Here is a 15932-nt window from a genome sequence, read left to right on the forward strand (position 1 = left end):
TAGTGCGGCTCCCGTCCACAGAAAAGTCCAACCACCCCCCCTCCCCAACAGACCGACAGCGGTGTATCTGACGATGAGGTGTGCTGACCTCCCGACTGAACTTGAGCAACTGCTTGACCTCTGTACCTCAGTTTCCCCATCTGAATCGAGATGACAACTCTTGTGTGAGACTGTTGAGAGGATTCAATGTGTAAAATGCTCCGGAAAATACTTAGTACTGGGAATTGTGTGTGGCGCGCAGAGCGTGAGGCAGGAGCACTCAGAATAGCACCTGCACACAGCTGGTGCTCGACAAGCACTCAGAGCGGCATCTGTCATACACCTGGCATTCCATAAGCACGTAACCACACAGGCGCACGACGTGAAATCAAAACCCCACACTGCCGAGAAACACACTGGCACTTTATGTATACACAGAGAAAGATACAGGGTCTCAATAAGAAAATACACTCTTGTGTTCGGGTGTACCCACCACCACCCATGCAGAACAGCCCAGGTTGATGACAGAGGGAAGGCAACACCATAAATAGAGACTAGAAGGGACGGTTAATGCTCTAAGGGGCAAACACAGGCAGGGTCACACTGCCGGGAAGAGACACCTCTTGCTCCCCAGGAAACAGCAATACGGCGGCACAGGAGAACAGTAGCCACAACTAAGCCTGCAACACCTGGCACTGGGGCACCTAACACCTTTAAGAGAATAGTTAAAGGGGCGGTTAAGAGGGTAAGGGTGGGGGGGCGGCTGGGGAGGGGAAAGAAGGGAACAGAGGTAACTTCTAGTAACGTGGCAGGGCCCGGGCCCGCTCAGTTTACATCCATGAACTCGGGGTTGGGGGGCTGAGCGCAGGCAGGAGGTGCTGGAGGGTCAGATAAGGGCGGCTGGGGTTGCAGGCGACGACGAGCCACATCCTGGCGCTGGTAGAAGAGGACGTAGGCTGCCTTGGACTGTGGGGAAGGACAGGAGTTAGCGTGGATCGGGGAGGGGAGCGGCAGGAGGAGGGGAGCCGGTAGGACGCAAGTCAGACCTCGATCTGATTCTCAGTCACCGGCGAGACGCTGTTGTCATCAAAGTAGTGCCACTGGCCACTGTCCTTGTTGCAGGCAAATGTAGTGTCTGGAAGAGAGGGGGAGTTGTCCTTAGCTACCTTCTAGCCCCCGAGAGGTGCCCAGGTTCACTGTCACCCTCCCACCGTGAGGTCCTCACCACAGGCGCCCACAGCCCGTGGCTACACCCTCCCCACCCCAGGGCTGCCACCTACAGTGTCCATCACGCAGGCCCCCATAATGGTTGGACACCGCGATGAGATCGTATTTGTACAGCTCTGGGGCCGACTCGTTCTGCGGCTTGACAAACTCCGAGAAGTCCAGGTCCCTGTGGGTGGGGGGAGGGTTAACACAAGCGCGTGCCCCTTCCCCACTCCCTGCCTTACCCCCAGCCACCCTCCCGTCCACAGACCGGATAGGAAACTCCACAAGGGTGTCCAGCTTTTCGCGGGAAAACCTGGTGTAGGAAAAGCGCTTCAGGTGGATAATGAGTGTCTCCGGCAGCTTCCACAGGTCCAGCTTCTTGGTGGCCAGCTGGTGCTGCTTGCAGGAGGGGCAGAACCTGCAGACAGAGCCCGAGTCACTACGGACACTTTCTGGGCATGCTCTGTACCAGGTGGCCTTTGTGGGTCCTGACCTGTCCAGATGCTGCTCTTATTTCTAGCCCGTTCGTTCCTCTAAGTTTGCTTTTCACACGTTAAAATCGCGCTTTTCATTCAAGTGCTCACCGATTGCCTTCTGGATATGCTTTTGTACTAGTTTCCGGTCCGTAAGACACTTGGCGCTCTCATTTTCTCTGCCTGCTTCCGTCACCCACCTACTAGGTAGTGACTAACCGTACTGCTGACTCCTTTGGTGCTATTTTGTATTTCTGCTCCCTTCCTGCTGCACGGAAATGTTGCTGAGTTTTCTGTTTCTATTGCTCTTATTTTTGAGACCACCTTTATCTTTTCGGTTCTCTTTGTTATATTTACTCTGCAAGCATCTGAGTGCCTACTGCATACCCCCACACTTACAATCAGTGAGAAGAGACACACAGTGAACACTCAAGTCTTCACTCGAGGGGCTTACTCTAACGGAGGAGATAAATGACGGTGCAAAAGCGGACCTAGTATGTGACACCCAGCGGCGTCAGCCAGGAAGAAAAAGCCCTGGGAGGTGACAGCTGGGGGGGAGCGACTTTTAACCCTGTTAGGAGCATATCTCTCTCTGATAGGGTGACAGTGGGTCGGAGACCTGAGCAAAACGAAGCAGTCCTGCCAGAGAACAGGAGGAAGAGCATTCCTGGGAGGAGGGACAGCCCAGGTAAAGACTCTGACATGGTTAGGACGCTGGTGGCCAGAGTGACAGGAGGGTTTGAGTGAAGGGGAAGGGAGGAGGAGGTGTATTTAGATGTAATAGGGACCTGGGTGGGTGGTCCCACCTAACTGGAGCCACAGAGGCCCCGGTCTGGTCCCTCACCAGGGATTTTCCTTCTCCAGGGTCTCCATAGTGGTGAAGAGCTCAATGCACTCTCGCAGCCGCACAGGAGCCTTCTTCAGCACATACCCGACGCAGTCATGCTTCACGTAGCCCTGGGCCCGGGAGGTGTGGATAAAAGGGGGCAGCGGTGAGTGCTTAACAGCATGGACTTTGAAGGCAGGAATCTGAGACTTGACGCTGTGTTGTGTGGTCACAGCTTGGAGGACTTGGGAGGGGGGTGTGAAAAGTTGAAGGGGCGCCACTGCAAGTGCCCCCCACCCCGGGACCCCGCTTACCTCAGCCTCCACCTCGTTGTAGTACCTCTTCTTCATCTCCGGCTCCCAGTCGATGGCGATGTATGGCTGGGCTGGGGGCGAGGGGGGTGGTTATGCGCCCTGCGGCCCAGGAGAGCCCTCCCCGCCTCCCTAACCCCGCCTCCCAGCTGGAGGAAACACCGTGAGTATCCTCGTTAAAGTTCGAGCGGTCGCTGGTCCCGTTGGAGTTCACGGTCTGCAGGGTGAACAGGTGCTTGCGCCGTGCTCTCTGGGGCCAGTGAGATGGTCCAGGGGAGTTGTTCACGGGGGCGCGGCTCCCGCCTGCGACTCCAGAGCTGGGCCCAGCCTGCTCTGGCCCCGGGTTCTGGGAGCTGCCCCCAGCCACGTGTCCAGGCTTGGGGATGCTGTCCTTAGCTGCCATGTCTGCTAGGACAGGGGAGGACGTCACAGGTGGGTCTGTGTCAGCCCCACGGGGTGTGGCAATGACCATCCAGGTGGACCCTGTGGGGGGGAGACCTACACAGACCCCCCCACCCTCAGAAGCACTTGTACAGACCCTCATCCCTGTCCATCCTCTTCCTCACCTTTCTCATCGCCATCATCCTCGTCATCCGAGCTGGGTCTGGTCACATAGCGTCTGCGGAGAGACAAGGGACTCTTGGGGCAAGGGCGGGTGCACAAGGCAGGGAGGGTAGAGCCCGGGATTCTACTTTGCTCACAACGGAAGCCACACAGACGGTTGTTAATGAGGAGCCCAGAAGGTCTCAGGCAACGACCCAGAAATGCATGAAGACGCAGCCTGACAATGGAGGGCCCGGCGTGCCACAGTTAGGGCGCGTGGGCCTTAGGGGGGATAAGCCACTGGCTCACAGACACACATGTGCTGTCAGTTTCGGGCAGGGGAGGCCCCTGAGGAGTGGATTTGTAAGTGTGACGTCAGGGAGACTAAGCCGGACAGCAGTGCTGTTGGCCTCAGGAAGGACTCTGGATTTTAAGCCCACTATAAATCTACTGGGCAGACTACGAATGAGCAAGCCTTTCCGAGGAGAGACTTAGGCACAAGGTGAAGCTGTCTGTATTCCGTCTGTTTCCTTCACCTCTGCATGCCCAGCACCTACGTAGGAGAAGCAGTGGCGAAGCCAGAGGTTGAGAGAAAGAAAAAGGCTCCATGTTCCTCTCCGGCCATATTGTTTGAGCTGTCTCGTGGCCGTGTGAGGGAGGTGGCAGCCAAGCAGCCACACACCCCGGTGTGAGTTCACACTTACGAGAGGCGGTACAGCAGGATGTGGTACAGGGAGTCCCAGGAGAGCCGGTCCCGGGGCACTGACACCAGGAGTGGGTGCCCAAAGAGCATCAGGCCGTAGTAGGAGTTGTTGTAGTCCCGGGCTGGGGTGCGCTCACGCAAGTAGATAGGGAGCACCACGTCCTCTCTGGAGTTCTCGCAGATTGCAGACCTGCCTGACACTTCATATCTGGGGGGTGGACATCGGGTCATGCCTGATCAGGACACCTCAAAGCTCTCAGACTCCACCCCAGTTGCTCCATCCACTCACCCCTCACAGCCTGAAAATATTTTTTTAAAGGGTCTGAAGAGTCACCCCGTGTTTTGTGCTTTTGCAAACTGTTAGATGATTTCCACGGCACAATCTTTATGTGATGTTTTATAAAGTACTTTGGAGTTCTAAAGCACTTACGGGGTGAACAAAAACCTTTAGTGACAAAGGGATCTGAAACCATTTTGTTTTTGGAAAACACTGCTTGGTTGACAAAGAACTTTTCTACTCGTGAAGCACTTTCTATTTTAGTTACTCAAAGACTTTCAAAACCCCTGCCCTGCTAAGGTACACGGCTGAGGCCTGTACAGGGCAGATACCCTGTCAATTGGGCAAGGGGAGAGGGAGAGCGGTTAAGCAAAGGAGGCTCCTGGGGAACCCTGACCTCTCCAGTCCCTTCACTCACATGAAGATATCGTCTCGGTCCAAGATGCTGCTCAGAGACTCCTCCAGCTGGTAGATCTTATAGAAGCGGTGACTGAAAACATCGGCCACCATCATCTGGGAACAGGATACCGAGAAGGGACGGGCTGGTCAGTCGCCAAGGTCTCCCCAGGACCTTCCGGCCCCTGCCCCTGAATCGCACCTTCCTTCCATCCAGAGCCTTACCCTTTCTGGTGAGACACCAGTGTGTTTGGCCAGGGCCACACAAAGATCCGAGATTTTGCCTTTCTTGGGGACCACGAGCCGGTGCTGAGGGAGACAAGTGTCCACAAAAGAGAATGAGGGCATGCAGCTGAGTTAGTGCAGGAACCCTGAGGCATGGAGGGATAATCAAACTAGCTCTGACTATGTGTCCCTCGTGTCCCCAACGTCCCTATGCCCCGTACCTGCTCTGGTTTGCGGCGGGGGTCCATGGAGACAAAGAAGACCTCCATGACCCTCTTGTGGCTGACAGGCAGCGGGACACTGAGGTAGCAGAAGGGGTCGAAGGTCACAGACACATTGCCACAATCAGGGCACACCAGCGTGGACTTAAAGAGGCCGTGGAAAGTGTCCACAATCACAGAATCGTTCCGCCGCTTGTGGTTCTGCCAAGCCTCCTGAGCCACCTCCTGTTGACAGTGTCATGGTAGGTGGTGGGGCCTGCCCAGCGCAGGGAGGACCGTGTTTTGGGGTGGATGTGCATGGGGTTCGTGTTAAGGTGAGGGCCACTGGTCCAGTCTGGAGGTGGAGTTACAGCGAGCGCTGTCTGGGTACTGTGCTCACTGGCAGGCTTGGGGTTTATTTGGGGCAGCAGGCTGTGTGGGGAGAGTGACTGAGGTGGGTGCGGAGGCAGATGTGTTGGAGCCAAGGCTGGGACTGAGGCTGGAGGTGAGGGCAGGGGCGGGGAGGGGTACGGGATAGCCCAGGGGGGCCAGACCATCCCCGAGGCAGAGGCCCTAGAGGCTTTAATGGGGCTTTCAGGAGCACCTACGTGATCTGGCCTCCCGGCGGCGTCGCACAACTCCACATATTCCTTTTTCTTGACACGATTGAGGTCCTCATGCAGCCCATCCAGGAGGAATGACAGCAGCTCCTGTGAGTCATGCTGCTGGTAGCCCAGAAACTGGGATGCAAAGTGGCCGACCTTGGTCTGAGAAGATGGGCAGGACCATTAGCACAAGAGGGAGTTAGGAGAGTCAAGAGAAGTGGGGGAGCGGGGTAGGGGCAGCTCAGGGCTGAGTCACACCTTGAACACTTGGGGCACGATGGAGCGGTGGTGGCCAGACCAGGCCTGCTTCACCAGGTCTGCATAGGCCTCTGCGATCTCCCCCTTCATGCCCAGCGGGTTGCAGAAGTTGAGCTCCTCCAGGTAGCGGTTTTTCACGAAGTACTCGGTGAGCTGTGGCACATTGCTGAGGCACTGCGGGGGCAGGGCCAGGGCAGTGAGGTGGAGAGGAAAGGTGGCCGAGGTAGGGACAGAAAAGGAAGTGAGGGGGGAGGGGGAAGAAAGAGAGAAGGGGCAGAGGGATAGGGGAAGGAAAGGTGCAGGAACGGGAGAGAGAATACAGCAGTATTTCAGGAGAAGGAAGAACAACATGGTGACAAGTGGGAGAAGAAAAGGGAAAGCAGGGGGCCAGTAGACAAGGTAGTGACGTTTCAGGAAGGAACATGGGCATGTGAAGTCAGCCTTGTGGGGTCCCAGCTTCTAACCTGACCCCTTGCCCTGCAGGCCCCCTCGCTCTGCCCCAACCCCCACTGCTCCAAGGCCACCTCTGCGGCTGTGCCAGTCAGTCCTAATGGCCCCACCTGCAGGGCTGAGTTCATGAAGCAAGTGTTGCCCAGGTTGGTGAGACCACAGATGCCTGGCTGGCCCTGGAAGTCCTCATCCTCCTTCAATGCTTTGTTCCTGGGGTGGATGAGAAACCATCAGCTGAGCACGTATTCCATGCGGGGGAAATTGTGCTCTCAGGCTCCATCGTGCTGCCTGCTGTGGGACCCGGCTCTGGACCAGACACCTCAAGGGCTTACCCAGCTTGCGGCTGTGCGCTGGGCCAAGTGCCATCCTTGCTTCGGGTCTCCATGACCACCAACTGCTTGGAGGAAGAGAGAGGAAAATGGGACGGGCATTCGTGGAGGGCCTAGCTCCCTTCCCCCAGCCTCAGCACTGCTAGAGAGCAGAAAAGCCCTCCCCATCCTTACCTGCCCAGACTTGAGAGCAGCGTCAAGCACTGTGACACGTGGGTTGCACAACCTCTCAAAAGATCCCTGTGAGTTCTTGAGCCAGAGTCGTGTCTCTTTCTCAGGGCGGACCAGAAACTTCTCTCGAGCGGCACGCAAAACTAGGTCTGTGGAGGGCGAAAGAACACATTCAAGGTTGCCCTGGGGCCCTGAATAATCGACCCCCCTCAGCACCAGACACCACTCACACCCCACCCCCCGACCTTGCACACTTGGTCAGTGCCTCGTGTCCCTGATGAACCCACAACAGCTGAGCCACACCCAGGACTGGAGAAGCCGCCCAGCAAAGCCGCTGCAACCCGGCTCACGTACCCCTGGGACGCTAGAGAACACCTCGGGGCCTCTACCTAACTTGACCAAGGCCTTCTCAGTCTACCACAGCTGAACCCCATGCACTCTTAGGTCATCCAGCTGTGACCCGTGGCTGGGAAACGCCAACTCGTTTGTGACCCTTAGACTCACCAACAGAATCTATTTGGCTGAATTGAGCACTGTGGGGTGTGCCCATATCACTGTGGGGGGCAAGCAGCAGTTCTACTGGGTACACTTCAACCTTCTGGGTGCCACACAGCTCTACGACCTGGAAGAGAAGACGGGCGCACACACAGGTACACCCACATAGCATACACCACGCAGCACAACGGTCTGAGATCAGAGGAGCATATACACAGGCGAACACACACGGGGGACACACCAAGATACCTGTGTAATGACCTATGAGGGGAGAGGAGTGCAGACACAGATGTGTCTACACAGCATCTGTGGAGACACGCGAACACTCGGGTCTGGACCCACCCGGAGCCTATAAGGCCTTCCTCCTACCCTCGCCCCACAGAATCTACCCCCCAGCACCCTTCCCACCCACCATACCTTGCGTTCAATGGGCGGCTGGCCCTGCTCTAGACCATACCAGCTGACCAGGAAATGCCAAGCAGCCGAGGGCAGCAGCACATAGTCCTCTCCTTCCACCAATCCCTTCTTGAGGCACCAGTTTATCTGGTCTGCGGGGGATGGGGGGAGGTGGGAGAGAAGAATCAGGGAAGGAAAGCGATGCGCCAGCTGGCCATCCCACCAATGACCTAGCACAAAGAAGGGGCTTACGATCCTTTGTAAGAACAGAAGGGACAAGAACTCCAGGGCTAGGCTGAAGTGGGGAGGCAGAGGCCTGGTACCTTCAAAGAGCTTAGCATTGTTGATGCAGCCGGGGAAGGTGCTCGAGTCCTGCTCTCCTCCCTGCACGTACACTTCCCACTGTCTGTACCAGTGCTGCTCCACAAGGAACCTGGACCAGACAGGTAACGGGTGTCACATGGTTATCTGGGGCTTAGTTTTACCACTTCCCAAAGTTATGAGACTAAAAAAGTATCAACACATTATAAGTCAAGCTTCATGTACACCTAAAACTGACAATGTTATGTGTCAATTATCTCAATTAGAAAAAGCAACTCTCTCCAGAATTCAACATGAAGAAAAGTTTCAGCATCATATAAAAATAAATCAGGAGCAAAACTTAATTCAGTGAAACTCAGATTTGGATAGATTACCTAACTTCTTAGAATACTAAAAAAGATTTGATTAAGAGCAGAAAATGTGCTCAATAAAGGGGAAAAAAACCCACACCCACAGTGCCACGGAACATGAGGTTTTATTGTAGAATAAATAACTCACTTGCATTAGTCTGTGGTATAACAGTTCAATTAAGACTCAAAATATCAGTTATTTGCAGCTAATGTTATAAAGCTTTAGCCACTCGTTAAATGTGCAGTGTTTGTATGAAGGACATACAAATGGAGGCAAAAATCTTCAGCTAAGAAATGGATTATTAAATTCTGAAATCTGCTCAGAAACAGGAAAGAATTTAAAATACTAAAATCGTAAGGTTTACCTTCAAAGACTGCATACTGCCATGTTTCATCATTTTTATATTTAGCATTTATTTTGGCTTTATATAAATTTCTGAGCTTATGTTGACTAGCTCACTCTTCTTTAAAAATTGCGGCAAAAAAACAACACAAAATGTACCATCTGAACCATTTTTAAGTGTACAGCTTGCCTGACTCTTTTAAAGGAGAAACTTTTACAAGTACGACCGGGATAAACATTTAGGACTGTTGAAATCTGTCTTTGTAAAATGTCATGAGAAATTCTCAAGTCTGGAAAATAACTGACATATATTAAGTGCTAAATGTTAGCTGTTACTGTTCGATCCCAGGGATTCAACACAAAAGCTCACACACATACACACAGATGTACAATGCCTGTCCCACACACAAACTGCTCTGCTATGCAATTTTTGACACATAGAAGGCTGCACTAAATACAGAGGGTGCAAAAAAAAAAAAAGCATACACATTTTAAGAAAAAAAACTGCATTAAAATTATAATACTCAATATATACCGGTAACAAAAGATGCATACAAGTCATGCGTATATATATTTTTTGTCACCCCCCCCCGTACAACTACAAAATTGATGAAAAATATGGAATATTGTATTGGTTACTTTTCCAGCAATTTAACCCAATAAAAGGGATTCTTTTAAAACGGACTTTCTTTTGTTTATAGTTTATAAAAGGATTATGAGCGAGATGGTGGGGGGTGGTGGAGGAATAGAAAAACCTTGCAATTGTCACAAGTAGCCTGAATAGGCAGATTTCTGTGGGTTTTTTGGGGGGAGGCTGCACTGATCCCCACAGACCCTGCACTTCACTCATGGCAGGGACACACACTCTCCCCACTCTGGTGGTTCGTACCACACACCTTCCATCACTCATCTAGAAGACCCCAACCCTGATCCTTCACCCCCCTTCATGGTTCTTATTGTCTCCATTGACAGTCTAGGAGGTTACTTTATTCAGGTAAGCTAATGTATCCTCAATGGGGCATTCAAGGCGAAAGAAGCATTGTTCAACTTTTGTAAAGCAGATTTTTAAGTAATTAACATTAAAATCACTCCTTATAGCTGGTAAGCAAAACAAACAGACCTGGCTACAACCTTTATTTCTGAAGGCTCCATAGAAGACTGAAGTTTCATAAACAAATTACAACCATAATTCAAAGACACTTGAAAAGCACCTGCATTGTTATATTCACTTCTGTATACTGGCTACAATAAATTCATTTACGAGGGGATGCCATCCCCCCCTTTTGGGGATGCTATCCTAAATGAATTTATTATTGCCAGTATATAGAAGTACAACTGATCTTGCTGAAGTCACTTACGTTTCCTTACGCTTCCTCAAACTTGTTAAGATGCTAGAAAGTATGTGTTTATGGAAATAAGTTACTAAACAGTATTTTCTGTCCCGTAGTTTTCGCTTGTGTCTGGAGAAAAGAACATTGGTTATTTTGGTTAAGATAAGTCACGTAATTCGTTAATTATATTAGATACAATTACCGAGAAATAGAAATAGATATAAATTAAGAGATGATTTCCTGCTTGTTTATTAAAAGGTTGTTAGCTTGTTCAGATGGCAAATATGACAGTTTCAAATTATTTACATATCCGCATAAGCCTAAATACATATATAAAGGCATATAAATAAATCCTTTCCTGTAAATTGTTACACGAATAATGTAGTATCAAAGAAGGAAAATTAGAATTTGGGCTTTTTTCTGTAAACTGACCACATTAATTTATGCCCAAATTAGAAGTTCTTTTTTCGTCACCAAATTACTGTTAACTCTTGGTGTTTTCTGAGATCCTCTTAACTCATTTAAAAAATGCCTTAACCCATGTAAAAGAGATTCCTTGCTTTAAAAATAAAAGTTAAGCTCCTAATAATCTTTGCCGTTTATCACTGGTTTTACAAAGTTGACTACATTTCTTGTCTTTACTTCAACTAATATCTTGTCTTTTCTAACAACTATTCTTTTCTTGCTGTCGTTTTATTTAAAACGGACAAAACAAAAAAGAACCCCAACAACTATTCTTGATTTATCTTTCCAAAATTCAGGCTCCAAATTCAGAATAACACTATTAAAATGGTCTTTTATCCCTAAACTATCTCTGGGATAGTTTTGGTAGCTACTTCCCCCTCTAAAAAGAATAATAGGCATATAATTAGGTTTACCTAAAATTATCCAAATTTTAATTAGGTTTTTTATAAAAGCCCTTTCATCTTTCAAACTTAGTATTAAAAAAATAACAAAATGAAAGTTTATCTTCCTAAGTTGATTATGGTTACATATATTAATTAGATATGCTAGTATCTTTCAATAACTGCAAACTTTTCAAGCTAAAACACATACTACCCATGTTCCAGCAACAAGACTGGTACAGTAACTCTCTACCAAAAGATTCCCCCCTCCAGGATTCTAGATTCAGAAATGCTTTTCCCTTTTTGGTTCATAAAAAGTCTGAACAAGCACTAGGAATACTGACTCAGTTACAAAAGATTTGTCAGAGACCTATCGTTTTAGTCTTTCATTAGATCCAGTCGCTAAGGCATATCCTATGTTGTGAAGAGCTACAGCAGCAATCCCCAAAGAAACATGTGAAAATTTCCGTTTAGTTCTACGGTCTTCATTAAATTAATGGTTCCCCGTGCTGTGCGGCTTTCTACATCAACAGAAAACCTGCAATATTTCTAGGCTAGTCCTTAACCTTCAATGAAACCTAACTGTTGCTCTCCCTTTACACACCATTATCCATTCTGCAACACTGAACCCAACCATCCTCCTTCTTACCTGAACAAAGAACCCCATACTTGCTTACCTCTGTTAGGAAACTACCCCACACCCTGCACAGACCTAGAGACTCCCTCCACTTTCCCTAATTACGTTTGTAGATGGTTCGTCCTCAAAAAGAAAAACTGCAATTTGCCGAAGAAGCTAAACTAGCATAGATTGGAATTTACTCATTTAAAATATAAGCTTCTCCTAGAAATTAAATCAGTTGCCCTTGCCCAGATCTACCAGCTGACAAAAGACAGAAGGTACAAATATTAATATTGATACGAGGTATATGATTTTGGGGTTAGTTCATGACTTCAAAATGCTTTAAACACAAATTTCCTGACCACTGTAGGAAACCCCTAGAAAATAGGCAGCAAATTAAAGAACCTTGAGATGCTTTGCTCTTACCTAAATAGATAAGCATATAAAAAAATGGAGTTAAGGAAAAACGCTTCTTGATATTATCCACAATAGCAGAGGTAAACTGGCTTCAATACTGAACCAACATTGGGTTAACTTTTTTACTGATATAACAAAAAATTTTTAAATGAACATAAAACGAACCATTTTAAAAGCAAACAATTCAGTGGCATTTAGTATATTCATAATGTTGTGCCACCACAACCTCTATTTAGTCCCAAAACATTTTCAATCCGCCCGGAAAGGAAACCCTGAACACCTCTAAAAGGGCCATAAATACGTTCCAGTTATTGTTTATTCTCAGGATGGACTGAGGCTTTTCCTTGGAGAGCTATAGCTTAACGGTGTGGGAAAAAAAAAAGCGTTTGGTTTCGTATTACGGATTTAGGGAATCTCAACCGTGTCTCTCCAGTAACAGGAATATGTATTTTACCAGTACTGTGATTAAAGATCTCTGTAAGATGGGCAGACCTCCCTGTAGAGGCCACGAGGTGGGAGCCCGCTCGTGGCCTTAGAGGAACAGCAAGAGTCCAATATGGCCGTTTGGAGAAGGTGAGGGGGAGGGTAATCAGAGAGATCTGAGAAGAAATCAGAGCTGGGGACCAGCCTCACAATCATAAAGCCTTGCAAGCCACTAACAATTTTACCATTTACACTGCAAGAGGTGGGAAGCTGCTAAAATGTTTTGAGGTACAGATGGACATAGATTATGTTTTTGAAAGAATTACTGTGCATGGAAAGAGAAAAATAGTACCTTTACAGTGGAGAAACCGATCAGATACCACCTTCACTACGTGATCAAGGCTAACGTCACAAATGACGTCATGTGGATACCATGCACCACCTGATACAATGCACACGGTATGCATTCAGTATGGTTTCATATATATTTTCCATAAAATTAAAGCTCAGACCACAAATACTATTTTGGGATGCATACAGTGGTGGAAAAACATTTAACAAAATTAAAAATTCAGGATAACAGTTTCCTGTGGCACAGGGAGGCGGATTTTCATCTGGGAGGAGCACAGAAGGCTTTCTTAAGGTAACGGTCTGAATCTTAACCCGAGTGGTGAATTCACAAATGTTTGTTTTATTGTTCTTTCTTTAAGTTGTTTTTTTAACTTTGAAATAGACTCCGAATAACTGCAAAAGTAATACAAAGACTTCACGTATGCCCCCCATCCAGAAGACCAAATTTAACATTTTACCCATTTGCTCGACCATTGTTTCTTTAAATACACTTTTATATACCCTATTTTTTCAACCATTTGAGAGTAAGCTGATGATTCTTTACCCCTAAATATTCCGGCATGTTCTTCTTTCAAAGATATTCTCTTTCATAACCACAATACAATTATCAAAAGCAAGAAATTAGCAGTACTAATATCGAATCTACAGACCCAGTCAAATTTCACCAGTTTTCCCATTAACATCTTTTACGGTGAAAAAGAGAAAATTAATTTTATGAGGAAAAAAAGCCTCATTTCTCAATTACTTATTTTTTCTGCTCCGGGATCCAATGCAGGATCGCACGTTGCATTTGGTTACCATACTTGTTCAATCCCATTAATTCTTTCATTCTGGAACAGTTTATCTTTTGTCTTTCACGACCTTGAAATTTTTGAATAGCCGTTTATTCAAAACGGCCGTTTATTTTTATAGAATGTCCATCAATTCGAGCTACGTAAACGTTTTATATAATTTGTTTAAGGCTTACGTATTTCATAATTTAAAAAAGGAGGTACAATTCGGCAAAAAAGAAACTGAACTCAGAAACAGTAGATTTCAAAAACTGGTTAGCCATGAAATCAGTAAAAAACAACCCTACTTATCAAGATACTCGTTAACATTTTAAAAATAGCTCTTTTTTTTCCTGAAGAGAAAAAAATAACAGTACTAAAACAGAAAACAAATACAACATCGAAAGTCCCTCCCCGCGCCAATCACCTGCACTTTCTTCCGACCTGGGAAGGCCTCGTCCAAAGCAAAAACCTCGCCGCGTCACAAACTTCGCTCACTCGCAGGCGCCATTTTCTGCTTCACTAGCACCACCTCCCCTCTGCCGCAGTCTTTCCTTAGCCTCAGGACACGCCCCTCGGCGCACGTCACGCACGTCGTTGGCAAGCGCGGGCCCCCCTCTCCCGCCCACAGCTCGGATTTCGCTCTTCTCCCTGACGTCACCGCCTTGCCTCGTTCTCAGGCTCCGTGGAGCAACCGCCCCCGCCCCCAGCTTTACGTGACTCCACGCAAACCACGCCCCCCGACCTCCGCCGCCGGACCTCCTCCTTCCCAGGTTCCAAGCTCCTCTACGCAGGACCAGGCCCATCCCCAAGGCCGTTTCTTCTCAGGCCCCACCTCCTACCTCTCCATAACAAACCCAATCTGGTTCTCAGGCTTTAGGCTCCACCACCCGGTCCACGCCTCTTTCCCAGACCGAGCGATCACTCACAGGCACTTTCCCGCCCCTCTGCCCCGCTCGTTCTCCGTCCCACAGGCCACACCCCCGCCCCCAACGAACGGCGAACCTGGGCGCCAAGTTTTCCACCATCACCAACACCCCCACTATCCCTTTAGCCAAGGCTCCGCTCGCAGCCCAGTCTTACCAGCTTTCGCCGGCCCGTAGTGGACGCTCTCGCCCACTCTCGCCGTTCTCGATCTGGCGCCGCTGGCTCTCTAGGCCCGGCACCGCTTCGCGCTGTGGCTCTGGGTCCTCGGCCGTAGCCGAAGGATTCGCCGCGACCGCCGCCATCGCCGTTCGTCCTCCTCTTACAGCCCTCGCAGGGGGATAGAGGAGCCCCCGTCAATTTCCACTTCCGGATTCTGGACCGGAAACGGAAGCGAAGCCCCCCAACCAGCCGGGGTCTCCTCCAATCTTGGAAATGGGCCCCACGGTGGGACACGTCCAAGCGCTAGGCCGGCATTGGACCGTGGGTGGTGATGTTTGAGACTAATAGGCGGGGTCAAACCTCCAGTTGGGAGCTAAGAAAGACAAAGGTAGGTGCCTTGTGGGATCCTAACGCCATGTTGAGTCCCTTCAAATGGTTGTGTGGAGGGTGGAGGCAGAGGTCCCCGAGGTACACGAGGACACACAAAGGTAGCGGGTATTTTCGGTTCTCTGTTGGGGACCGCGGGTCCCTTCCCTGGGAGCGGCGTTTTTGTTAGCCGGACCAGGATGCCCTTCTTTCAATGCACTACCCTTCTCGTCTATCAAAATCCAATGCAAAAGAGGTCACCACCTCCACAGCACCACCCAGGCCTGCCGACTGCTTCCCTGTCTGAACTAGGTTTGTTCTCTCCATAAGAGTGTTGAATGGAAGTCAGCCCCAGGGCCTGTGTATTCATCGGAGTTACAGCAATGATAACTAGTAATAGCCTTAAGTGCTTTATTGCAGTAAATAGTAGCCTTAGGCAGCAGATAATATCAGTAGCCCATGGGCACCAATGGAGCAAGCTGAGGACCAGAAATGTTAGTTCACTTTGCTCCAGCCAGTAAGTGGCTGAGCTGTGGTTTGAATAAAGGAATTCCAGTTCGAGCTGTGACCTTCAACACCAGGCTGGAGATACTTAAACTGTGGTCCTAGCCTTCAATCCGTTCAGGAAGCCCTTTAGGGGGTTCACAAAGTCAAAACTAGTTTCACAATACTTTTTTATTGTCCCTTGCACGTGTGGTGGAATTTTTCAGAGGTTTTGTGACAAAAGCAAAAGCTTTCTGGATGTCCTCAACTTTAAAGAATATAAAAGGCTTGAGACTAAAAGTTTGAGAATCGTTACACTAGGCCAGGGTTTCTCAATCTCTGCACTGTTGGCATTTCTGTTTTGGGAAGTAGTGCAGGATG

The 15932-nt window shown here is 49.0% G+C and overlaps 1 protein-coding gene across 6 annotated transcripts; it reads right to left on the reverse strand.

Moving 5' to 3' along the window:
• Window positions 1-381: 381 nt before the first annotated feature.
• Window positions 382-15360, reverse strand: USP11 (ubiquitin specific peptidase 11). Of its 6 annotated transcripts, none has more exons than XM_081043627.1 (21): window positions 14700-15360; window positions 8170-8279; window positions 7868-7998; window positions 7460-7577; window positions 6959-7104; window positions 6788-6852; window positions 6566-6665; window positions 6006-6179; window positions 5751-5909; window positions 5164-5388; window positions 4943-5026; window positions 4740-4834; window positions 4046-4252; window positions 3365-3417; window positions 2961-3203; window positions 2802-2872; window positions 2506-2618; window positions 1457-1606; window positions 1260-1372; window positions 1026-1114; window positions 382-945 (listed from the first exon to the last, which is right to left on the reverse strand). In XM_081043627.1, the coding sequence occupies exons 1-21, from the start codon at window positions 14843-14845 to the stop codon at window positions 805-807; spliced, it is 2733 nt and encodes a 910-aa protein (XP_080899753.1). In that variant the 5' UTR covers window positions 14846-15360; the 3' UTR covers window positions 382-804. The 6 variants fall into 6 exon arrangements, with proteins under 6 accessions (XP_080899753.1, XP_080899754.1, XP_080899755.1 ...); XM_081043628.1 differs by having other exon boundaries at window positions 6788-6849; window positions 14700-14913; XM_081043629.1 differs by lacking the exon at window positions 14700-15360 and adding an exon at window positions 14044-14340.
• Window positions 15361-15932: the final 572 nt, after the last annotated feature.

Source organism: Rhinolophus hipposideros (assembly GCF_964194185.1).
Source record: "Rhinolophus hipposideros genome assembly, chromosome: X".
In the NCBI taxonomy this organism is placed as follows: domain Eukaryota; kingdom Metazoa; phylum Chordata; class Mammalia; order Chiroptera; family Rhinolophidae; genus Rhinolophus; species Rhinolophus hipposideros.